Raw genomic sequence first — 17,407 nt, forward strand, 5'->3', positions numbered from 1 at the left:
TTGGATGCACTATCCAAAAAATATAGAATAAAAAGTGTACTTGCCATGCTAGTATGTATCCTCCAATCAGTTGCCAAAATATTCTGCACCCAAAAAACAGTATAATAGTGTAGAAAATGCTAATGAAAACAGGGTTCACATTACAGCAGCTACACCCATCTTTTATAAGCAACTTATAACAGAACATGGGAAGAAGAGGACCTGAAAAGGACTAACCTGGTGAATATCGAACTATTTATTTACTCAGTGTTTTCCCAATAGTTAGGTCCTATTTTTTAAAGAAGAAACATTACACATTATTTCCAATCCTTGAAGAACCACAGTGTAGTGAGAACTTAGTTTGAACTGTCAGCAATAAATCAGATTCATTCCTAGTGTGTGCTGATCTCCACCATGTTCCCCTTTGTCAGTGAGTCTGTTTATAATATTTATGGGCAGAATTCTAGGTTCCCTGTCCTACAGCAATGGATCAATTAGCAGCCAGCTATAAAATGGTTGGGATGAGAGTCAGCACCTCTGAGTCTGAGGCTCTGGGTCTCAGAAAAGTGCCCACTCCAGATCGGGAATTAACTCGTACCCCAAGTGGAGGAGTTCAAGTATTCTGGAATATTGTTCGTAAGTGAGTGGAGAGTCGAATAGAAGATTGACAGATGGATTAACACAGCATCAGCTGAGTGTGAATGTGAACCTGTCAGTCTTACAGGTCGATCTTTGTTCCTACTGTCACTTATAGTCACAAGCTGTGAGTAGTGACAGAAAGAATGACACTGCAGATAGAAGCAGCTGCAATAAGCTTCCTCTCAGTGGTGACTAGACTAAGCCTTAAAAACAGGGTGAGAACACTGGTAATTTGGGAAGGATACCTCCAAGATCAAAAGGATCCATTTGAGGTGGTCCAGGTGTCTCACCAGGATGCCTCACAAGCACCTCCTTGGAGAGGTGTTTCAGACCTACTGGGAAGAAGCCCAGGGGTCTTACCCTGGACACACTGGAGAAATGATGTCTCAGGGCTGCTTGACTGTGTGTTTATTTAAGCTGTTTTATATTGGGTCAAATGAATTACTCTAGGGGTCCCCATAGACCCAAATCAATAGTCCATGTAGTTTAAATATGCTGGCAGCTTATTTTGAAAATGGTGTATTTTTTTAAACAGCAAAATATGGAGTGACCACTGTTATTGCAGGTACAACAATAGGCCTGCTGCAGCGTCATTTGTTCCAATGATTGGGGACGTGTAAACAAAAGCCAGCAGGCAAATGGTATCTGCACATTTTCAACAAACGGAGGAAAAAGAAGTTCCACAGACAGGCTGGACCTGCAACCTGCATTATGATCTCAGAGTTTCATTTGTTAACACCAACACTGGTGAATTTCTAGGTTGGCATCTATAGCCTTGGAAAATCAAAGATTGTAAAGAGTTATATTTTAGCAGACTTGTCTTGCAGCGATGTGTTTTTTAATTGTATAAAGCTTTGTTAACTAGAAAGAATGTAGCGAACTCAAGGACAAAGCTTAATGCTAACACTGTGTGGGATTCCATTACCTTTATTTCATAATCTCTTAGAACATCTCTACCCAGTAAAGTAAATTTGCATTAACTTTACAGCAGTCAATACTTTGTATTCACATTGAACAGTTCTCTTTGGCTGGATATAAGAATAGGTTCCCTGTCTAGGTCAGCTACGAATGAAATCTGACTCTCTGTCCTTGAAAAATACATCATTATCAGCAGTGAATAGGAGGCAGTAAAAAGAATATGACATACAGACACTCCAATGCCACTTTGATCAAACCTCAGGCTTGTCTGTCTGATAGGAAAACTTTACCATAGTTCTTCTTTCCAACGTTCTGGAAACAGTTGGCTCCGAGGTGTAATGTCACCATTAGCAGGATGCACCCTGGGTCTCCAAATCCTGGCAGTGGTCCTTTTCTTTTCTTCTCTTCTCAGCAAGACACAGAGTCGACCTGGGAAAAGCTGTCAAACTTACAGAAAAGATGGATTGTGCGTCTTAAAATAGCATTCTCCACCTGTCGGCTAACATTTTCCAGCACGGTTACTGTTGTATTCGGTGATGATAGCCAAGTATCACATGAAGGGGATGCTGTGACCATAAAGCTGCTTAACACAGTTGTGAGGTTCCAAAGCTCTTAAAGGAGCCACAGATGTGCTTTTATAGTTAACAATATAGTATGAGCATTTGAGAGTGATGCTTAACATGTGGAAGCTTTTGAAATGCTGACAGCGATATACCATAGCTGATACTGTAAAATGACACTGCATACCAAGACTGATGAGACAGTGGGATGTTGGAGGTGCCTTTTATAAAATATATATTGCATGTCTTAATTCTATTATTCCTCTTTGTGTACAAGCTTCTTTGTGTAACTCTGGCTGTTTTCATGAATCTCATGAGAACTTTCAGTTTTTTCATTTTCTTGTTTCCCCTCCCCTATTTTCTGCTTTATATTGAAAGTGAAATCACTAAGGCTTAACATAAGCACAGCTTTATTAAATTTGAATCCATTTTTACCCAGCCACATTTGTGCTTGAGACATAACTATCCATGGCAAATTTACTTTTAAAAAAAACCCTTTTATGGCTATGAGTAATAAAGCTGCAGGATTTCTTTGAAGAAAACCTCAAGTTCGCTTTTTTGATATAAATATGTTCATATTTATTATTAGATGTTTATAATCCAAAAGGTACATACACTGTTTCGATAACCAATTAAATATATCAACCGATGTCTCCCACGACCTCGAGCAGTTCATATTCACAGGGCGTGAAACCGGAACTTTCTTTGCAATAAGAAATGTTTTCTGCCGTTAATCACAAACATACTCACTAATTTCTTTCCCACAAATAACCATTTATTCTTCACACATTTACTGAAAATTACAGTTTATTGAAAGGACACAGAAAGGTCAGATAACACAGATACATGTAGCTAGGAGTTACTACTCAGTGCATGGCACATTCTCAGGGAGACGACCCATTGTGAGTCTTTGGCTCTTTGCCTCTGGAGTGTTAAAGGCAGAAAGAGTGCTGAAATATTAAATGTTGAACAGTTGGCCAGCCAACTTGAGCCTCTATATTTCAAAATGTGGAGGAGTAAATTAACCTTGCTACAATGAGTGACAAACAATATTCTAAGTTGGGTAGTAGTAGTAGTAATAGTAGTGGTAGGAGTACTTTTTTATTTGTCAATTGATATACTTATCACAGGATACAGTGTCAGACCTCACCAGTGCAAAGGGATTTTCTAGAAAGATCACACATTTAGAAAGCAGTGTCCTCACTCGGAACAAAACTTAGATAAGTAAACAACAAATGAACGATCATGAAACAAGTTACCAGTGCCATTGCTACCTTTGAAAAAAATTTCTAAACGCATGCCATTTTACTATGGAGGTTTTTTTAGATGACAGTTTGAAATTTGTTGACAATTCCAGAGTCTCAGCTCTTGCTAACGATGCTGATATGCGCATGTTTGCATGTGTGTCGAAAAAGTGAGTGTGTGTCTGTGTGTGTGTGTGCATGCGTTTTGTAGAAGTGTGCGAGTATGTGCTCTTAGAAAGATCCTTCAGGCAATGCAGTAGATCTGTGCTCCCGTTGATATGCCGTCCTCTCAGTTGTATTTATGGGGCTTTGTCTTTTTGCTGCTGCCTCCCTCTGCCTCGTCATTGTCGTGTGTGGGCTTTGTGTTGAATTTTCCACTCTGCACTTGGCTCTTTTCCTGTTGGGTTCAGAAGATAAAGAATAATAATGAGGCAAGACTGACACAATGGTGTTCAATAGTAGGCATATGGTGGTTTGTAATCTTAGCAGAAAATACCCCCTAAATCTATATGAAATACAAAGAAAATTTAAAAAGTAAAACAAGTCTTTCATATGATGACTGCTGCTACGCTCCTATATTCAGAGTGCTTCTCTCTACTTGTCCTAGTCCTTATGCTGTCTAGCATCTGTCCTATTTATATGCTACCACAGTTGCATCAGTTGCCTTTGAAAGACTGGTAGCTACTGGCCTGCATCAGCCCGTCCTCCCCAAACATAATAATTCACCATAGTGTAATTGCTGGTTGTCACATCCACAGCTACATAGTCACTAAAAAGTGCATTTGGGTAGCTTTTTTGTAAAGTTGCACCAGCAAATTCAAACACACACACACACACACACACACACACACACACACACACACACACACACACACACACACACAAAAGGCATATATTTATGCTTTTTTTGTGAACAAAAGAACTTCAAAGTGTATCCTGCAGTTTAAACCTGCATATAGGTACAGGGAACCTTTACTAAAAAATCCCAAATTTTTGTAGATTTTTTAGTATTTTTTTATTATCCTGGATTGTTTGATTGATTGATTAACAGCTGTCACTCCCACTGTTGATATGCAGATTAGAGCTGAATCGTCTCCGAGATTTGGATCGCAAAGCCTGCTTACTTGTACTCGGGCTTTATCGTGTTTACTTGCAAAACAGAAGGGCTACTCACATGAAACACAGCTACACTGAAAAACTGGAGGTCAAAACTCTGCAGAGTACATTAAAAATTAATCGATTGTACAACTTACTGTGTAACAGTGACACAGTTATACAAATCGCAACTCAACTCAACCCATGATATACGCTTGGGTGCTATGCTAATATCAGAATAAACTCTTTTGTTCCATCACCATATAATTTAATGCTTGTTTAAAGTGGGTTTGGCCAATTTTAGACACGAATATCACAGTATTTGTTTCCATAGTGTTTTTAAATTTGGGATAAAGAGGTTTTTTTTTGTTTTTTTTAATGTGGACATGAAAAGCACCTCAGCTTGGTATCTTACGTTCCCCTGACTCACAGGAGTGATTAGCATGCTTCAGTTCACATAGTTTTTGACAACTCAGTGACTTTGTTCCTAGACCTGAGGAATACTTTGACAACTTTTTTTAAGTGTCAAATCTAGCAACTTTTCTTGATAAACAACTGGGCAAACTGCTTTGTTCTTGCTCTCCATCCACAGGCATTGTTCTGTTCTATTCTGTTTAGTGGCAGTAAACACTAAACAGAACTGTATTATATTTGCATGCTGAATCTGTGTATTGTGTGAAAAAAAAAATAAGAAAAACATTCTCTTGTCTCTAATTTTCTCTTTGTGTGATCATTTTGACTTATGTGTATTAATTTTGTCAGATGACTTCTAGCAGTAAAATCAAACACACGTCCTCTGCCAGTCATGTTCAGTCTCTTAGGATAGAAAATGCCATATCTGAGAATGGCTAATAAAAGGAGAAGATTAGGATGGGGAAAACATAGAGAGTGGGCAGGAGGTAAAGTGTTATGGACAGTCAAATCTAAGCTTAAGGTGTTTGGGTCAAATAGAAGATTGAGAGTAGGAAATGAAAAAATGCTGGAGGTGTGCTAGACATCTGTGAAGAATTATGGAGAAATGCGTTGCTCTGCTGGTGATAAATTGCAAGATTGATTACCAGCAAAGAGATGGGATAATGGGATCTTGAACAAGAAAAGCTACCACTCCATTTTGCAATGTCATGTCATACCCTGTCAGCACCACTTGATTGCAACCAATTTCCCGTTACAACAGGACAATGACCCAATGGCCAACTCTGAACTATGCAAAAACCATTTCAGGAAGAGCCTGTAAGCTGGCATTTTGTCTATAGTACAGTGTAGGGCTGCCACAAACGATTATTTTGATAGTCGACTAGTCACCGATTATTTTTGCGATTAGTCGACTAATCAGATCATCATCCATTGGACATAAAACGTACAGCTTATTGCACCAGCATGCGTCTGCTCTTATATAACTATCATTAGCTTACAGCTTTAAGTGTTTAAGGTATGTGCTAACTAAAAATAAAGACAAGATGATAGTTTATTAAATTTTAATGAAATTTGCAGATTGTTTCGGTGAAGTTTAATAAACTCCTTGCTATCTAAAATATAACGGGACACCGGAGTATATTCTCGAGCATTTCACACTTCTGATAATCAGTTGTCTGCTTGATGTTTATTCAGCTGTGTAAAAACTATAACTTTAATCTCAGCCAAACCGATTTACTCAGGAACAAATAAAATACTGAAAAAAAGCCAAACAATAACATTTTTAAGTTATCTAAGTGACTTATTTGTCACTGTTTAACCTGAGTAGCGAAAGACGGTGGTGGGTTTGAAAACGATTTGCCCGGAGTCCGGGGTTCTCACCGGCTCTAGTGAGCTTTGCCCCCGGCTAGCTATCGAGCTAGTGGGTAACAGACGTCGGAGCGCTTTTCGAAATATGTGGTGTCTTGATAAATTGAGCAGATATTTGAGGTTTACACAGTTACATTCTCACCTGAAAATATGTTAAACGTTTATTTTGTGACCCAGAAAGAATAACAAGAGTAATATTAACACTAACTAGCTACCGCCATTGTTGGAAACTGAGCTGGGCTGCGCTATGAATTCTGGGACAGAGCTACTTCTTCTTCTTCGGGGTTTAACGTCAGCTGGCATCCTGGTACATGCAGTGCTGCCATCTTCTGTTTCGTCCGTTATTACACTCTTAAATCCTACTACTTATTCCTGCGTCTTTTGGGATCTTACAAAGCTTCAAACGACACGTCGATTATTAAGTCAGTCATCGCCGATTTTGATAGTCGACGTAATCGTGACTAGTCGACTAATCGTGGCAGCCCTAGTACAGTGGCTAGCATGGATCTCTGAGCTTTTGTGGAAACAGGTTGTCTGCATGCAAGAATTGGCCATCAAACCAATCATTTTGGAGGGGCTTTGACAGACTTACAGCTTGCATAAAAATGGTTCTTCGTAATTATCATATTGTATTCATAGACAGATAGATAAATATTTTAGGGTTTTTTTTTAACTTTGATTCAAAGCATTTTTGAAAGAATCATATATCTGATCCAGTGGATGAGAATCAATCATGCTTCCTTTCATCTGTTCATCTGCAGGCATGATTCCTCACTTAATGCACTCTTGTGATTTCTTTCCACCCACTTTGATGTCAAGATTGGGATTTTTTACTGTGTATATCTTATTTTTCACCACCAAGAACTCTCTTAAGAACATCCAGTAGTTTTAGTTGACGGTAGATTTTTGGAAAAACTTTCAAGAGCTTTGTCAGTAGCAGAACTATGAATGTCACCCTGCAAGCAGACATTCATAGTTCTGCTTTAAAGCCAATGTAGCCAACAATATGGCTGACGGACAGAAAAAAAAATCTGAAATAATGTTTCCACCTTTTTGAATTTATTCTGATTCATCCTGACTCTGTACTTAATAATAAACAACCATACGGCAATATATTTACATTGCATGGAGATTGTGAGATTTTTATTTTTGCCTACAGATACATCCAACAGAAAAGTCAGTAGCTATATAATACTTTAAAATACACCACTAAACACATACCACTGATTGAATAACATCATTATTAGCAAAATAGGTGAAAGCAGAAGGAATTCTTTGGAAGCCTAAAACATATTTTTGCTAATGTTTTCCTCACTTTGAATCATAAACAGTAGCTGTTTATTTGAATGACTGCATAGCTGCCTTGCTTGATTTTCATCATTTCCTTATCACCCTTTGTGATTTTTATATTCCAGCTGGCGTGCTTCCACTTGCACATTTTTAATGAATTCAGGAATGTCAGACACAAACATTACTCATGCTGTGGTACTTCTGAAATATGCTCATTTGCTTAAGAATGTCAAGATGTGCTAAAATGGTATGAAGTTATATGTTTGACCTATAGGAACACAGAAAAGAAAAAGAAAATGAAGTTGCAATGAAGTTATTGATGTGTTTAAACATCAATAACTTGATGTATCTGAAATACAATGTACAGATACAATGTATCTGAAATATAGATACATTACAATACAATGTATCTGAAATATAGATACATTGTATTAAGTTTAAATGGCACACTTTTGCAATTTTTTAAAATATTGCTCTGTCACTCTGTGCATGACGAGGCCACATCAGTCTGCCAGGGGAGGCTAAGTCAATAATAATAATAATTCTGGTTACAAGACGAACTGCCAACTATTTGAGCCACGATCGCCCTGTAGATAAGGATTGTGCAATATAGCTCACCTAAAGTGTTTCCTTGTTTTTCTTTTTCATAACTACTGCGGCGTTTTACCAAACACAACAGGTACAAGACTGTAAATACTTTTTCTTTCAAAAACATCTGAACATAAGGAGAAATGACACTTGGGTTCTCAGTTGCCACAAATCGAACATGAAAACGCGTAATGAAGGTGGAGAAGTGACAGAAATACGGAGCACCTAAATGCAGATTGATCCACTGAGACTGGAATGCAAATTACTACTAATCAAACTGTTTACTACACCATGTATGGCAAGTGCTGTGCAAGAGGGATAAAAACTGACAGAAGGAAAAGAGTCTATTGTACATTTAGTACTGCAACACAATATGAAAATTTCCCAATTAGCGATCTAAGAAGGATCATAACTATATAACCATTACGTCTTACAATGTCATTAGACCGACCTGATGGTGATGGCTGAAAACCTTGCTACTGTTTTCCTGCATTTCTTCTTTTTCAAAGAAAACAATACTAGGATTAAAAATGTACTTTGTGCCCTAACAAGGATTTCTTTTTGCAGTTACATTTTTTTGCCTTGGGGAATTCTTCTGACTCCCCTAACAAGTAACATCCTAGATTAAATTCACTATATTAAATCGAAATCGAAATAGCATTACATCTCATAATGCTATAAATCAGTGACATAGTCCAAAGCGTTGCTACACAAGAAAACAATTGTTAAACTTTCACAGAATATCTCTCTGGCACAAAATAAACCTGAGAAGTCAAATAAGTCCATTTGTCTCCTTTGCAATATTCTTGTATTTGTTTGCAAATACTCTGCGTGTCTAAAAATGGATTGCTGCCACTTGGAATGGAAGACAGTTGCTCAGTTACACAGTATTGCACTGCATTGAAATGAGATGCATTGTTTTGCTGTACCATCTGCCACCACCAAACAGGTGTGACTCAATTCAATAATAGGATGAGGGAGGCAGTTAAGCATGGACTTTGACAGGACATTGAATATCACATACTGTAGGTGACATTGGCACACTGAATAATAGATTTTTATGGATTGGTTGCTTTTTTTCTCCATTTTTTTTAGGAATGTGATGTAGATGTTGTGTGTCTCGCTTGTGTCTTGATGAATCATCAACTGTGTTTCCTTTGATGTCTTTGGGATGTACTTCATTATATACAGAGCTAAATCAGTTTGTTTAGTTAGTAGTTGTCAGGAAGGATGTCGTCACAATGTGTCAGCTACATCTGTGTTGCCTTTCTTTCCATATTGTCGTTTGAAAATGGCTTGTCATGCCATCTGTTTGGTTACACTGCAGGATAATCCAAAAATTATTGTCAAAAAGCTATGACAGGGTAAAAACTGCTACACTATCTTGTCATAAACTATGTAATTATATAATATATGTATATCACTTGCTAGTAATGAAAGTGCATTGTATACAGTCAGATTCATTAATATTTGGACATAATTGAACAATATCCTCTGAAAATGGTAGACTCTAGATTAAAAAAAAAGATGACTGTAATTCCTAAGCAGTTAATACAGTACTTTTGTTAAAGCTGCACTTCAATCACATCTTGGTTTTTAGGGTGAGGGTGATAGGGCGCTCTACACCACTGTGATGGTGCACAAGGGCAAAATATTAAGAATTGTGTTATTTTCCAAAAGACTTGACTGGTCTTTGACCAAATTTTAAACACGTATGCCTTCGATATAAAGAAAATGGCATTAGGACTGAGATTGAATGAATTAACTTTTAAATGGATAAACCAATAAAATAAACTAACATAAAACTTCACTGTACTAATGAAAAATATGTCAGCATATAAATTCATATTTTCATATAAATCCTGTGACACACACCTGCTGTTGCTCTGGTAGCTTTCTGCTTTCTGGAGCTGATTCCTCCGTCTGATTCTGGAAGCAGTCACTCCCAGTCTAGGAGAACAATATGAGGACAATATGAGATGATGATGAGATGAGGAATACTTTATTAACCCAGTCATCCTAACTTTATTTTTTCATTACAGTAACTAAAATGATGATGAAAAAAATATACCTCTTTGCCAGACATTATATTGTATTACATAGGGTGATAAGCTGATGTAGCAGCGTACAGTGTCCCAGCTTTATGTATTCAGTGAAAATAGATAAATAAACTCACATCAGTCAAATTCATAAACCTCTCATTTTTACAAATAAGCTTCAAGGAATCACTGACTTCAACAACCACAGAGTAAGCAGAGTAAGCTGCTTATCTTATTCTCATTATGAAAGAAACGTAGCCTTATATGTGCACTTTAAATGTTTAAAAGTATTTATTTATTAGTCAATTAACAATTTATTATTCAAAATATAAAGAGCTGGGTTGGTTGTTAAAAAAAGAGAAAGCAGTTATTTGAAGCTGCTGATTGTTGAAAATGAATGATTGTTGTAATCTATAATAAGTACTAAAATAGTAATTATTTACACCAACTGTGATGTTTTTGTTAGTGCTGCCAGCATTAATTTCGTTAAAATGATGTTAACGCCATAACTGCATTAATGCGCTCCCCGTGCATGGGGGTGCATGGCGTCAACGTGTTAGCGTGATTAGCTCGTAAACACGATGACGCCCTGCAGCCCCACTCACGCACGATCCGCGCTAACTCGCTAATGGAGATTTGCCGCATTAATGCAGTTATGGAGTTAACGTCATTTTAACCAGATTAGCGCTGACAGCAGTACTTTTTGTATCAGCTGAATGTCAATCCTGCCTATAAAACATAGGTAATTTGTTAAAGTATAGCAAGGCCATCACATTTCATTTTCAAACCAGGGACACACTGCAAGCTACACATGCTCATACAAATTGTCTTTCTTCATTTCCTCCCCGCCCACAGAGAGAAAAGGACAAGGGGGAAAAGCAGCAATGATCATGGGCAAACACGAGTCTCTGTTTCAAATATGTCTCCTCTTATCTGTATCAGCATGTTTCTCCCTTTTCACGCCCCTGCCAAAATTATATAATCAATTATGAGACGCCAGTGAACATTGTTTTTGGCACAATTTCATTAAGGAACAATCTCTTTGACACAGTTTCCACACAGGGCAATTTCCTTCCACGGCAGCACTCCTCACTATTCCCCTGTCTCCTGTAGTCTATCAACTTATGCCTGTAATAGTTCTTGATAGCCACTTGTCAAAAATCCTTACAGGCTCTGTTTACTTCCTCTGCTTCTTCGGAGCCTCTTGATTTTGACATTGTTGGAAGCAGTCTTTTGGAGCCTCCCTCATAGCTGACTGCTCATAGTTGCCCGGACCTTGGAGAAGCAAGTCTCTTGTCTGAGGTACCAAAGTCCTTCATGAAAAAAATCTGAACAGGAGAGGTCAGTGACTGCTCCACGCTCTCCTTCCTCAATAACTGCTGTCAAAGTGTCAATGAGGCTCTGAGTGAAGAGCTCTTTGAAGTGTGAATGTGCAAATTTTGTGATCACTGCAACTACAGTACTTTCCCATGCAATAACAGGTCAAATGAACGCACTACCTTGTTAGTGAGTTTCAAGGATGTAACAAAAAACATTTTCTTTCTCAATTAATTTTTAAGGTATTTTTGTATTCATTATTTTGCTTAAATGTACTTAAACCGATGTACAGACATGTCTTACAGCCCAAATCATGATTTCAGAATTGCATTTTGTTTGACCCATAGTTCAGTATGAATATCCAGTTTAAAATGACAAACAAAAAGAAAAGCACCAAATCAATACTGCCAGTTTATTCAACTCATTAAAATGGACTTATTATGCTCATTTACAAATGCACATTTATATGGGACTCTATTCAAGAAGATTTGCACGATTCACAGATAAAAATAATCCTTATAGATTTTTTACTGGGCCTTGCCGCACTAGCTCAGTTCATCCACTGCCTGAAACAAGTTGTTTTAGCTCCCTTGCACTCATTGAACCAAACTTTCTCAAAACAAGCTCCCTGTTATAAATTGAAGGTTTGAACTGAAGGTGGATCAGGCTTCTGTGCTCATAGCTAAACCTCCGTGACTGAGGGATATAGGCAATAAGTGGGCTGATAACAGCATGTACCCATCTGGGCTGGTTAGTACATGGCAAAACAGCATTGATCATGAAGGATCCCCACAAAGGTACAAGGCCATCTAACTTACAATTACCCGATTCTCCACAACATGAAAGCTCTTCTAAACCATCACAGGAACCAAACCGAGAAGTCATTTGAGTCAACAAATGAGCATAGCTTAGAAAGCCTATGACTCAATACACCACACATCGATATTGCTTGGCACAATGCAACACTAGTAGTACACTACTAATGTTCAACAGGAACTCAGTGGGGCTGTGGAAGACCACTGGCAATCACAGAAGTCATAATCAAGAGTGGAATATACCAAAGTGATGCACTGTTAACTCTACTGTTCTGCATTGGCTTCAATCCCCTAACCCAGCATATTGCTAAAAGTAGAAGTGGAGTGATCATCAGTCATCAGCTACATCCTGTACAGGGATGACATCAGCAGTGAGTCATCCCTGTGACATGGATCGACTCACTGATCCATGTCACTAAGATCTACGAGGATATTGGGATCTCATTTGGACTGGATAAAAAAGGTAATCTAGACTGAAGGGATGGAGCTATAAAGAGTCAAGTGAGTTAAGCATGTAGGAACCATAATAAAGAAAAACATAATAGGTCACCTTCAATCTCCAAAGCAATGTAAAACTGTGTTATTAGTCTTCATGTAGCACACGGTGTTCCTTTAGTAATGTGTAATTTCATTAAACCAAATTACTGCTGAGCTACACCAAAACTCCTAACTAAAGATGCATCATTTAGTTGAAACTTGTTGCAGACCTTCTATAAAATTTTGTAATTCATGAACCCACTAAGGACACTTGGAGCAAAAGCGAGTTCTTTGACTTTTGATGAGGGACTTGAGTATGAATTTAGTGAACAATTGAAACTCAGATTAGAGAGGCCACTGTATTTTAATTACTCTAAAGGCTCACCTTTTCCATCTGGCACTCTTTGGCTCCACCATTCTCTCTCCTCATTACACTGACGTTCATGGGTGATTTACTGGCAGTGACAATTCTCTGAACTTTGGAGATATCCTGCAGAGGAAAACAGAAATATAAACTTGGGGTTAAAAACACATGTGCAAATAGGTTCATGAAATTCTTCAAAACCTAGTAGTTCTAATACATATATGTTTATTTCATATTTAAACATATATTTTATTTGTGTAGTTATGTTCAATTTAATTTATTAGTAGACAAAACAAACAAAAGTTTCTCAGTATTCCAAAAATGTAGGTCATATTTAATATTGCATGGTTGTTCATTTTGTATATTAGGGTTCTAGTTAGATTAAAATAGATAATAAATCTGATGCACTGTGTAATTTAAGTTTTTAAATGTTCATATGTACAGTAACTGGATACCATCATACCTGCATAGTATTGTTAGGATCAGAATATGTTATGACACTAAATAAATAAATAAATACACAGCTTTTACCAATGTTTCTGAGGTCTCAGATGTTGGACCTTCAAACAAGAATACCACTGATGTCTGTATAGAAATACACAGACCACCTCAGAGTGAGAAGTAGTTGCAGTTCAGAAGGTAGATTTGGGATTTAATACTATGAGACCTGCACATGATCAACAATGATGTTTCAGTGAAGTGACCCACTGCAAACAGAGCCAAAGCAATTCTGAGATAGAGGAAGGAAAACAAGACGGACAGTCAGAGATGAAAAGGTTTTCTCTGGAGGTAGTAGAGCAATCCATATCGCTACCACCTGAAACGATGTCCGCATAGAAAACATGACTTTTGCAAGGTTGATGCACTTTAAAATCAGTAGTTCTTAAGTCCAAAAAGCAAAAAAACACAAAAACAAGCAAAAAAGTAAAATAAAAGTAAATAAAAATGGATACGGGTTTCTGGAGAGATACATGACAGTCATCATTTTGCTATTGAACAGAGGAATTCATTCAAATACTGACAAATAATGGTATGGTCTTATGGGAAATGACTGATAACTTCTCAGGAAAAGCAAAAACCTAGACTATAAAAATATTAATGTTCCTCATTATCTCACTAAACTCCTGATGTCATTTGAAATGTGATTTATAGCCTGTTTTTGGATAATATGACTGATCTGGTGAACATTTAAAAATTTTACATACTTGCTTTAAGTAAGAGGCAGACACCATCTTTTCACTCATCATGCCATTTTGTCTGGTAAGGACCAAGGGTTGAAATATTAATTAGGCTTGTTATACCAGATCTTTCTCCCAAAGTCTGACTGTCTTCTGCAGCTAGTCTTCTGCACAAGACAAGTACACTTTAACTGGGTCAAACGTGGTCTCTTGAGAGCGTAAAGCAAGACAGTTGCAAGATGAACATAAGCAATCTTAACCTGTCAATGTCAAACGCCATTCTTATTGTGTCAGCTGAAGCAACATCTTTTTAGGCAGGTTCTGGAGAACTGACATTACTTGTGGAAGTGACCACATTTGGGTGAACATTTCATACACAATTCCCCAACTTTTGACAGCATCTGTCAGAACCAGCCACACTTTCCATTCTTGCCATCTGTTTGTCTCTCCATAAGGCCCCTGACTTTTCAGCAGAGCCTTAGTGCTTAAAAGCAGCAGTTTCCCAAGTAACACTTCATAATAACCACCATTTATAATATTAAAATACTACATATAATATTATTTGATAAGTTGTTAAACTTTCATAACATGTTAATTTGATGCTAGCAAACAGTTCTACAACAAATAGATACTAATTAACAAATTATTTCTTATTACCAATTTGAATTGATTAATTTTGTAACATATTCCTTTATAACTCCACGGACATACATGAGTTATATCATTCTGAAGGCATCTGGGTATACATAGAAATATATTTATTCAATTATTAATAAAGCTTGTTGTGATAAAGGTTTCAGTGGTGCTCACTGTGAGCCTGCCTTTAACCAAACATGGAGTGAAATTAAGCAAAAGGTGAAAAGAAAGCTGAACAGTGACTGTTAAAGAACACAAACAAGTATGCTGAGTTGTGATTATTTGCAACTATTATTGAGATTAACTTACCTAAGTGGGTTTTTGGCAACATTGTTTGGGTCTTTTTTTTCCTTTTGTAGAACACAAATTTGATTCTATCGCAGTTTTTGGATTGTCAGCTCGCTACTGTCTAGTCTTTGCCTGGGAGAGATGGATATCCTGTATAATTTTTATAGACAAGGAAACAATCACAAAAGTAAATAGTAAGCGCTTAGAGCAGGGAAATGAAATGCCTGATTTTCCTCCAGCCCAGTACTCTGAGCATCTAAGACATCATCTCCCATTACTTTGATGAAAATTGCATACTATCAGACCACAAGACTTGGCTCTCTCCCCAAGACTGTTAAATATGAAGCAACTTCCACTTCAATCCTGCTGATCTTTGCATCCTCATACTAATGAATCTTTCACCAGCAAGAAGAGCTTTGTGTGTGTGTGTGCGTGTGTCAGGCAGGGTGTGAGAGAGTCTTATCTGTGGTGTCTAACAGAGCTTAAGGCCCATTACGGTAACTCAAACTACGAGCATGACACTCAAAGTGGTGTCACAGAGTGCTTGAACAAACATCCCTGCACTTAAGCACTTTAGGTTTCACAACACAAAGCAGATTTTAGTATAAATGTGCTGATGAAATTCAAACGTTTGAATACAGGGAGTGCAGAATTATTAGGCAAATGAGTATTTTGTCCACATCATCCTCTTCATGAATGTTGTCTTACTCCAAGCTGTATAGGCTCGAAAGCCTACTACCAATTAAGCATATTAGGTGATGTGCATCTCTGTAATGAGAAGGGGTGTGGTCTAATGACATCAACACCCTTTATCAGGTGTGCATAATTATTAGGCAACTTCCTTTCCTTTGGCAAAATGGGTCAAAAGAAGGACTTGACAGGCTCAGAAAAGTCAAAAATAGTGAGATATCTTGCAGAGGGATGCAGCAGTCTCAAAATTGCAAAGCTTCTGAAGCGTGATCATCGAACAATCGAGTGTTTCATTCAAAATAGTCAACAGGGTCGCAAGAAGCGTGTGGAAAAACCAAGGCGCAAAATAACTGCCCATGAACTGAGAAAAGTCAAGCGTGCAGCTGCCAAGATGCCACTTGCCACCAGTTTGGCCATATTTCAGAGCTGCAACATCACTGGAGTGCCCAAAAGCACAAGGTGTGCAATACTCAGAGACATGGCCAAGGTAAGAAAGGCTGAAAGACGACCACCACTGAACAAGACACACAAGCTGAAACGTCAAGACTGGGCCAAGAAATATCTCAAGACTGATTTTTCTAAGGTTTTATGGACTGATGAAATGAGAGTGAGTCTTGATGGGCCAGATGGATGGGCCCGTGGCTGGATTGGTAAAGGGCAGAGAGCTCCAGTCCGACTCAGAGGCCAGCAAGGTGGAGGTGGAGTACTGGTTTGGGCTGGTATCATCAAAGATGAGCTTGTGGGGCCTTTTCGGGTTGAGGATGGAGTCAAGCTCAACTCCCAGTCCTACTGCCAGTTTCTGGAAGACACCTTCTTCAAGCAGTGGTACAGGAAGAAGTCTGCATCCTTCAAGAAAAACACGATTTTCATGCAGGACAATGCTCCATCACATGCGTCCAAGTACTCCACAGCGTGGCTGGCAAGAAAGGGTATAAAAGAAGAAAAACTAATGACATGGCCACCTTGTTCACCTGATCTGAACCCCATTGAGAACCTGTGGTCCATCATCAAATGTGAGATTTACAAGGAGGGAAAACAGTACACCTCTCTGAACAGTGTCTGGGAGGCTGTGGTTGCTGCTGCACGCAATGTTGATGGTGAACAGATCAAAACACTGACAGAATCCATGGATGGCAGGCTTTTGAGTGTCCTTGCAAAGAAAGGTGGCTATATTGGTCGCTGATTTGTTTTTGTTTTGTTTTTGAATGTCAGAAATGTATATTTGTGAATGTGGAGATGTTATATTGGTTTCACTGGTAAAAATAAATAATTGAAATGGGTATATATTTGTTTTCTGTTAAGTTGCCTAATAATTATGCACAGTAATAGTCACCTGCACACACAGATATCCCCCTAAAATAGCTAAAACTAAAAACAAACTAAAAACTACTTCCAAAAACATTCAGCTTTGATATTAATGAGTTTTTTGGGTTCATTGAGAACATGGTTGTTGTTCAATAATAAAATTATTCCTCAAAAATACAACTTGCCTAATAATTCTGCACTCC

General features: G+C 37.9%; 1 protein-coding gene across 1 annotated transcript in view; it reads right to left on the reverse strand.

Annotated features, from left to right (window-relative positions):
• Positions 1 to 2,849: 2,849 nt before the first annotated feature.
• The window catches only part of luzp2 (leucine zipper protein 2), a 152,914-nt gene continuing 138,356 nt past the window's right edge, over positions 2,850 to 17,407 (reverse strand). The window contains exons 10-12 of the mRNA XM_084949300.1: positions 13,129 to 13,233; positions 9,971 to 10,045; positions 2,850 to 3,737 (exon numbers count right to left, since the gene is read on the reverse strand). Of these exons, the coding sequence (XP_084805426.1) occupies positions 3,630 to 3,737; positions 9,971 to 10,045; positions 13,129 to 13,233 (288 nt within the window). The 3' untranslated portion in view covers positions 2,850 to 3,629. The remainder of the gene's footprint in view (positions 3,738 to 9,970; positions 10,046 to 13,128; positions 13,234 to 17,407) is intronic.

The sequence above is a fragment of the Perissodus microlepis genome, chromosome 1 (assembly GCF_051167445.1).
Source record: "Perissodus microlepis isolate ML-2025 ecotype Zambia chromosome 1, ASM5116744v1, whole genome shotgun sequence".
NCBI lineage: Eukaryota > Metazoa > Chordata > Actinopteri > Cichliformes > Cichlidae > Perissodus > Perissodus microlepis.